The sequence below is a fragment of the Euphorbia lathyris genome, chromosome 7 (assembly GCF_963576675.1).
Source record: "Euphorbia lathyris chromosome 7, ddEupLath1.1, whole genome shotgun sequence".
In the NCBI taxonomy this organism is placed as follows: domain Eukaryota; kingdom Viridiplantae; phylum Streptophyta; class Magnoliopsida; order Malpighiales; family Euphorbiaceae; genus Euphorbia; species Euphorbia lathyris.
The window spans coordinates 7,614,815-7,624,225 of NC_088916.1; the positions used below are offsets into that span (position 1 = coordinate 7,614,815).

The 9,411-nt window shown below is 33.0% G+C and overlaps 1 protein-coding gene across 2 annotated transcripts; it reads right to left on the reverse strand.

Annotated features, from left to right (window-relative positions):
- Nucleotides 1-129: 129 nt before the first annotated feature.
- LOC136200932 (dolichyl pyrophosphate Glc1Man9GlcNAc2 alpha-1,3-glucosyltransferase) lies at nucleotides 130-6,438 on the reverse strand. Of its 2 annotated transcripts, XM_065991433.1 has the most exons (6): nucleotides 6,236-6,438; nucleotides 4,507-4,619; nucleotides 3,641-4,394; nucleotides 2,806-3,012; nucleotides 2,265-2,502; nucleotides 130-568 (listed from the first exon to the last, which is right to left on the reverse strand). In XM_065991433.1, exons 3-6 carry the CDS (start codon nucleotides 4,382-4,384, stop codon nucleotides 183-185), a joined length of 1,575 nt encoding a protein of 524 aa, XP_065847505.1. In that variant the 5' UTR covers nucleotides 4,385-4,394; nucleotides 4,507-4,619; nucleotides 6,236-6,438; the 3' UTR covers nucleotides 130-182. The 2 variants fall into 2 exon arrangements, with proteins under 2 accessions (XP_065847505.1, XP_065847506.1); XM_065991434.1 differs by lacking the exon at nucleotides 4,507-4,619 and having other exon boundaries at nucleotides 6,236-6,436.
- Between the last annotated feature and the right edge of the window lie 2,973 nt (nucleotides 6,439-9,411).

Below are 9,411 nucleotides of genomic sequence, written 5' to 3' on the forward strand. Positions count from 1 at the left end.
AAATTTCACAAATTTGTAGATTACGACACTACAAAATTGCCCAAGTCAAGAATTTGAAAACAAAAATGTTATCATTTTTAGTGCATTTATATCATATATAACCGCATAAAATATATAGATAACACAATACGACTACAACACGCCTGCCTGAATTACCACTCCTATTCTCAACAATTCAAAACTCAAGAATACAACAAAATCCATCTAAGCTGCCAAATCCATGAGTACATAATTTCCAATGCACAAAAAATAGAAACTAACAAAAGAGGTACAAAAGGAAGTTTATCACCTAATAAATAAGGGTGCAAAAACTGACCCCAAATTTCAACAGCCACTATCCCAAAAATGTAACACTTCCCAACCCATCCAATAAGATTCGAGCTTCCCCGTAAATCCAATTTTTTTCCACCTCCTTTCTTTGATGATACAGACATGGCAGTGGCTGCATTTTTGGTGAATTGTGCAGAGAAGCTCAACCATGTTAAAATGGAGTATAATAATAACAACATGACTTTGATGGGATATTCCTGAGCTTCGTATATAAGTGGAAACAATGAGTAGCAAGATGCTGCATTGCATATAAATAATCACCATATTAGATATCAGTTTATACATTAAAACCCGGACTTTTACCTATTACACTAGTAAGTAGGGTTGCAAACGGATGGAGATTATCTGTTCTTGATGGGGATTCACCTGAACGGGAAAACGGAGAATCCTATTCTCCGTTTATTTTCTCCATGAGGTGGGGATGGGGAAATAAATTCCCCAGAGGCAAGGATGGGCAGCAACAGGGACCTCTCTCCCCACCTCATCAGGATCCCCATCCCCATATGGTTCATATGGATTTCTAAATGTTTATTTTTATATTTGGATTATTTTTATATTTGGTAGATTGATGTATTACTTGGAAATTATGATTGATGTATTTTTTGTCTGAAGTATGTTTAATGTTTTATAGAATTATAATTGCTGGAACTCTATTATACCGGTAAAATTTTAAATCACTAAAATGCTATTTAGAATTTGAGACGAGGCTATATTTTCCCCCATTTTATAGATAGGGATGAGGATTCCCCATTAGACAGGGACAGGGGAAGCAGTCCGCATCCCACCCCGCCCCATTAGCAACCCCAATAATCAGTCCTCATATTAGCAAAAATACATTACAAGGTCCCTGTTAACAACCCAAATCATGACAATGCAGGACCAAGAGTGCTAAGGGTCTACACTAGGGAGAAGGGTAAAGTGGGAAATTAACTAAGAGAAGGGTAAAGAGCTTTTGTCTGTTAGTTACAGTCCTAGTATAAATAAAGAGGGTCTGCTATTTTGTTTTTCAGGAATTGTTTACCTATTTTGGGACCACCTGTATTGTGACAGGGAGGGTGGGGGACTGTGTCCCTGGGTTTACTTTGCTTAGCCATTAAGCTTATTTTGTAAGGTTATTGTTCTATTGTTTCTCTGGAATAGAATTCACACCACTAGTTCATTTCATAGTGATTATCTCTTGTGTTTTATTCTTTTTCTGTAAGCATTCTCTATCAGTCCCAAAGTTAATTTTGTTGCAGTATACAGTTTAGTCTCTACCTTTAAAGATCATCCAAAAATCTGTTAGTTAAAACTATGACTAATGGATTCTTGTTTATGGAAGGACTACAGTGTTGACAAGAACAAAATTTAGAGACCTTATAATGTATTTCTGCTAATACGAGACCTGAGTCTAATAGGTAAAAAAATAGGGACTAATAAATTATTTACCCTACATCTAACGTTACCAACAAATGTCATAATTTGAGCTTTACTGGATACCAATCATCCCCAGCCTTTAAGTAAAACAGTAAATATAACTAGTTTATAAGAAGGGTTAAGGGTAAAAAATACCCCCAACCCAATGTATTTGGGCACACACACTTAACTCTTAATGTTTTCAAGATACGATATTTCCATCATCGTTTTTACCCTAGTTCAATTTTGGCCTTTTACAAGGAAATACTGATGAAAATACATCAACATTGGATGTTTTTACCTTATTTCAATTTTGGCATTTTTTGATGGAATTCCTTGAAAAAGGGGAAAAAATTGAGCTAAAAACAATGAGGGTACCATCGTACTGTAGAAACCTTAAGAATTTAAGTGTAAATTAGGGTTAAAATTGGATGTTTAACTCTTAGAAGAATTTGGCTCTCCAACATAAACAAAAATCAAAATCAAGCATAATTGTGAGCTGATGAAAAACCAATTGAAACAATTTTGGAATGACATACCTATTGAAAGCAAGAAGTAATGCTTAGCATCATCTAAATTCTGCACTGCAACAATAGCCAAAGGGATAACAAAGTGGAGTGATGCTTTCTCATGAACATGCCACCCGAAAAAGAATCCACAAGTGTATGCATAAGCTATCCATCTAGCAACCATCTGCGGTTGGGGATTCTTCCATGCCTTCAAGAGGCAAGGACTCAAGGCAAGCAAGACCATAATGAAGGTTGTCGATGGTGTGATCTGCCATTTGATTAATTTAGATACCAGACTTTCTGTATTTCTGATGTAATGAAGGACAAATAAGAAAAAATCATACTATTATAAGATAAATTCACCCATAATTGCATAAGTATAGACTGTAATTCAGCAGAACTATGTCTGACAAAAAGCAGAAAGGTCACCAATTAATGAATAAGAATAACCAGACAGAAACGCCAACTTGTTCAACATCATACACAGGATACAGTTCGGCAATATTTTGATATCAGGTCAGTAGGGGCCATAGTATCAATGGTCTTGACCAAAATTATTGAGAAAAATTACCTGAGGCAGCACAGCGAAAGACGGTGAATCCCCCACCAGCCCACTAGTAAACGAAGCTGCTGGTGCTTGGATGTTTAATCCAAGTTTTCTTAGAATGATTGCAAGGCCTTTATCTAATATAATATAGAATACCCAGAAGTTAGGGGCCCAATATGCATGGCAAAGTCCCCTTCCAAAAGGAAACATCCGGTGGAGAACTTGTTGTATCTGTACATAACAAATTGAACTGTATCTGTTAGAAACCGAATAATATCTCCAAGAGCATTAGATGTTAATTTCCAGAGTATTGAGTAAAATATAGCACTTAAACAGAAAGTTGTAAAGTGCGTGATTACTATGGCTGGGGAATTGTCTTATTAATGGTTCACCACATTATTGTTTTTACAAAAACGGCAAATAATCTGTAAAATCTGATGACAAAAGGCTTACACGTGCCATACAACACATGGATTCATTTATAGGTATATATGCACTATTGAGAAAAATATACACATATAGAGTGTATCTGCACAGTTCATCTACAACCAGAACAACAATAAAATGCCGGCTTAAAAAATTGGTTGCGTAATACCACCTAACTCAAAAACTATCCAACACGTTGAAAAACAGTGCGACTACATACACAAGTCACCAAGAGATTATTATACTAAGCTAATTATAAAACCAGCCAATAAAAATGCAGTAAGATGGAACTCGTGAGACAGTGGCAACTGTACTTTTTCATGGTAACATCCCAAACTTAATTTACATTTTAAATGAAACTAAAAATCACAGCTACGTAACAAAAATCAAACAAGTGTTTCTTTATTTCAACTTTACTAGTCATACGAATTACCTGGCCATGATAAACAAATGGACCGTATGCAGCTGTAAAAACCACTATAACAACAGCCCCCATCATCAGAAGCCGCCCAAAACCCCTCAACATCCCTTGCCAGCAATAGTGCCTCAATAAGTACACAAAGTAAACTGGTGCAGCAACTGCAAACAAGTGTTTGAAACATAATAAAGCTGCAAAAGTGAAGCCACCCATCAAATCCCTCCCTTCTTGCAAGTAAGAAATGGAAAGCATCAACATCCCAAGCAGAAAACCATTATACTGAAAATGCATATGGTCCACTATTATAAGGCCTGGCGACCAAAGCACCAATACCCACATCAAAATTCTCTTTCTTGGCTCCAGAGTTTTAGTCAATCTATAAACACCATACAAAAGAACCAAATCTGAGATGACAACAGTGAGTCTTTGGAAATAGATTACTGTGTTTGATTTATAATTGAGGCCACCATGTATATCAACAATTTTGGGGTCAATTAATTGGGCAAAGAAGGAGAGAACATATTCATAATAGGCAAAGAAAGGAGGGTAATCGAGAGTCCAGAGGCTAGTCTCATCAAAGTACCATTGAGAGAGAGGGAGGGAGTGAGTTAAAGCAAGCCAATGCCTATGGACTTCAAAGTCAGTGCTGTGATATGAAGGAATCAGTAGGACCTTTATGCATGCTGCTATGCCAAAGAACCAAAATAGCTGGCGTGAGATGGTAGATTTGGCGTGCTCCTGAAGCTTTTGACCTTCCATGGTTGAATAGCTACAAATAAAAAAGGAAACAGGGAGAACCTGTTAAACAAACTTTTACTAAGAGTTCGCGCAACTAGTGTTTGTTATGTTAGAGATTATAAAAACTATTCTTAGAACATTACCTATAAGCTCATACTTCTAGGTAAATTTCTAGCTGGATTGAGAATGGGGGAGTTCATGGGTTTTCAATTATGAGTTGGTGACTTGGCATCACAAACTATGAAGGGAGTTGTAACTACATGACACATGGAAATATCCAAGTGATAAATTAATAAAATTTAAAAGAAGAAATTATCGAAAGAACATTATAAGTGCAAATATTTACTAAGATTATTTGAACTGCAACTACTAGCTAAATTATGAAATGATTTCTATAGATGGGCCAAAACAAGCAGTTTTGTGAACAAATCAAATTATTTGAACTGGTTTCAAGAAGAGCAGTTTAGAGTATGTTAAAGAAGTGCATATCGATTAAGAAGATTTCAAATAGAAATGAAAGGATAGTACTGCACTAGAGTTATCTCATACTTTAAATTAAATCAAGAATTGAAACAAAATCATCAGCTTCTAAAAATGCAATGCAATGGAGCACTAAAAAAATCAAATTCTAATAACATTTGCACAGTAATATAGAAAGCAACATAAAAATACTAAATGTTTTATTATAATTAATATTCTGTTGTGGACTGGAATTCAGTGCTTCTGCCATTAGTTTTGGACATCATTGTTAATTAACTTTTTGGATTTTCTCATTTCATTTGCATTCTCAAAAAGTCTGTTATGAAATGTGTTGGAATGGAAAGGATAACTAAGTATGATATATTCAACTAATTGAAGGACATTTATAGTAGAAAAGAACAGTTTGTGTGTGTATCAGCATATTTACATATATTAATTATTAGTCGGTTCTATACAGAAATTAGTTGTGCCCATAACTGGTTTGTTTTGTTGACACAAATCAATTATGTTACTTTTTATGTGATTTCACAAATAGATGAGCAAACTAATCTTTCAATTTTCAAACAGAGATATGCAAAACTAGAAGGGAGATTTCAGAGGGGAGAAGAGAACCTAGACCATACAAAAAAATTAACACAGGACAGAACCCAAACAAATTGATAAACAAGGACAGGAAGAACCGAAGAATTACAAACCGTGCTTAGGGCTTAGGAAGATGATCAGCGAAGGCAACGCAACAGTGAGAGGGAGGAGATTGAGTTAAAGTTGAAGATGGAGACTGGAATATGGAAGAGAAATTGAATCTGAAGGTCAAAGCTGGAGGCAGCGGTTTGTAAAATCACATGAAAAGAGAAGCAGGGACGAGAAGGCGGTGTGATGTAACTATGTAAGGGAACATAGGGAAGGGCCAATGGCGGAACTAGGATCCCGGTCGACCCGGGGCTCAAATTTTTAACAAAAAAATTTTTATAACACTAATAAATATAAGAATAATATATCCAAAAATATCCAAAAACTCATAGCCACCTGAAATTCAATGGAATGGACTTAAGAACCTTTGTTGAAACTTATTCCACAACTACTTTCACCTGAAATTTTTATACTTTCCATTTCCACAACAATGAAAATAACATATACTAATCCTTTTGACAATTTAACAGAATGCTAATCCTTTCAATTCTGAGCAGATTTTTTTCTACTTTCCATAATTCAATAACTAAAACGAAAACAACAAAGTACTAATCCTTTCAATTCTATTCACACCTAATCAGCAGTTAATCAATCAAGTGAAATTGAAAGAAAAACCTATTGAAACACAAATTAAAAGATACATCATATATATACAAACCTAGGGCTAGGGATTCAAAATACAAATCAACTAAACTAACCTACCTGAAGATCAATTCCGGAGAAGAACACAGATTATGAGCAGTGGCGTTGGCGACTAGCTTAGTCCTGGTGGACGACGACGACGAGGACGTCGGGGTTGAGTCCAGGTCACCGTTGGTGTTGAGGAAGGGGATCAGACTCAAGAGCTGGAGAAGAAATCGAGCAGTTGACAGACAGAGCTTCCTAATTTTGAGTTCTATTTCATTAAATGAAACGGCGTCGTTTCACACTTAAGTGAAACCACGTCGTTTCATTCATTTACAAAAACAAAAGCCAAAAAATAAAACAGACTTCATTTTTCTCCTTTTGTCGAACAGAGGGGCTGAGGATTTAGGTTTCCGACCACTCTATAGCAGTGGGCTCAAAAAATTATTTTTCATGATTTTCCGGTGTCCGGCCGGGGGGTTCCGCCACTGGTTTTCATAAATTTGATATACTAGCTTATAATTATTTTAACCGCTTAAAGTACTATTACACTTCTGACCTATCTAAAATGTTGGCTTTTAACCCTTCACTTATTATTTGGTAACTTTTTATAGATTGTATATAGATTTATTAATTTGTTAATGTTGTATGATGGTTTAGAAAGAGAGTACATAACCGATTAATTTTTGTTTGTTAATGTTGTGTAGCGGTTTAAAAAGAAAACGTGACTAACCGAATAGTTTTTGTTTGAGTAACATTTAGAGGGTGTTTGTTTTAACTTTTCGGAGGAGCGTTTAGCGTTTCACTCCAAACCGCAGAAAAAATAGCGTTTGGTTAGGTTTATATAACCGCAGCGTTTAGCGTTTTTTTCTGAAATCTGCAGCGTTTTGGAGCGTTTCACGAAAAGCTCCCATTTGGAGCTTTTCATAAACAGCTGTTTGTAGTTATTTGTTATTGACAAAATTATCCTTTTTATTTTCACAAAATATGTTTATTCTTTAATATTATTTATATTTCTACAAAATAATTACCGAAAAAACAACGTTTTGTTGCGTTCAATAAATTTTTTATATAGATTATTTTTATTAATTTGTGTAACACATTTTTTATTTTATAATAGGATAAGGTGCAAAAATACCCCTAACATTTATAGCTAGGTGCAATTTTACCTTTAACGTCTAAATGGTGCAATTATACTCCTATTGTTGGCAGGCAAAATCAATTTTACCCTTGGCATTCACAAGTTGGGTCAATTTGAGAAATAATTTATTAAACTGCATTCTTAGTCATGAATATTGTCATCTACACTTTATATACCATTTTATCATCGTTAGTAATAAATCACAAACATATGATTAGACATGAATTTTTTTTAAGAAAATAAAAAATATTGTCTTTTGTACGAGTTAAATAAAAAAAATTCAAATATTTCACCGAATTTATAAATATTAATTTTTAATTTTATTATTAAATCACAAAAAATATGAAATCTCTTTTTTAAAACTACTGATATGTGCAATTGGTGTAGAATAAGAAATAAAATATCTATGTTTTCTAATAATATTTGAAATTGATCCAACTTATCAATGTTAGGGGTAAAATTGCTCTTAGCTGTTAGCGTTATGGGTAAAATTGCATCATTTTAGAAGTTAAGAGTAAAATTATTCCTAGTTGTAAACATTATAGGTATTTTTTCACAATTTTCTTTTTATAATTTCATCGTTGATTAATTTAAAACATATCCATTTTAGACATTTTAAATCCGAACAGCAGCAGTTCAATATAATTCTACCAAAAAAAAGAAAAACAGCTAACAGCTTACTGCAACTGCAAACAGCTAACAGCTTACTGCAACTGCAAACAGCTAACAGCTAAACCAAACGGGCCCTTAATTTTTCAATTGTGGAAAATGGAAATGTCATTTAAGAGCCACGTGTAAATTTTCTTAGAGTTTTCACTAAAATAAAATTATTTAAGAGCCACATCTATACTATATATAATAGCGAAAGCAAAGAGAAATGAAGAGAAGTGTTTTAGAGACATTTTTGATGAGTTGTAAACATAGTAAAAAATCAAAATTAAAAAGATTTAATTAATTAAAAATTGCCTACCAAAAAAAATTAATAGCTTATTAATTAAAATAATAAAAGAAAGTAAGAGTTACAGGAAGATGAAAAAACACAAAGCAAATTGAATCCAAAAGTCACAAATAAACTTCTATATAAAGCATGATAGAGAGTATTCCACCATTATATTCATTAGTCATGATAGATAGTATTATATTTCTGAAGGTAATTATTCGATTTTTTTCTTATATTGTAGTTATTTTATTCTCAGTTGTGTTATTGTTTTATTTTTATTAAACAATAGTTGTTATAGTTCATCTTTCACATCCATTTCTCATGTTACCTAGGTTCTACACCTCTCGCTACTTTATCCATGTTTTCTTTTTTATTTGTCTTTTTTTTTCAAACTGATATCTCCATTTGAAGAAATCCAATATAAATAGAAGATGCATAAACAACTACATCGGAAAACACAAAAGTGTCAAAAATTACAAGAAATTCTTATGTTTCTCAAGGTAATTATTCGATTTTTTTCATATGATGTAGTTATTTTTATTCTCAACCGTGTTGTTGTTTTATTTTTATTAAATAATAGTTGTTATAGTTTCACCTTTCAGAGATGAAATTCCATTTTTGTCGTTACCCAAGTTCTATACATCTCCTATATATAATAGTGGAAGCAGAGAGAAATGAATAGAAGCGATTTAGAGACTTTTTTGATGAGTTGCCAACGTATTAAAAAATTAAAATCAAAAAGATTTTATTAATTAAAAATAAATAATATATTAAATCATTAATAGCCCATTAATTAAAATAATAAAAGAAAGTAAGAGTTACAGGAATGAAAAAACACAAAGCAAATGAAATTCAAAAATTAAAGCATGATAGAGAGTATTCTACCATTATATTCATTGGCCATGATAGATAGTGTTATATTTTTGAAGGTAATTATTCGATTTTTTTTCATATGTTGTAGTTATTTTGTTCTCAATTGTGTTGTTGTTTTATTTTTATTAAACAATAGTTGTTATAGTTCATCTAAGTTGTATTTTTCCAGTTCTCTAGACAAAGAGATTGTAAGCGTCTAATAAACTTAATAAGATGTTTATTCTTGAAGAATTTGGATTATGCTAGATACGAATTCAAAATGGAGGTAAATAAAAATAAATTTTGATGCTCAAAATCCTA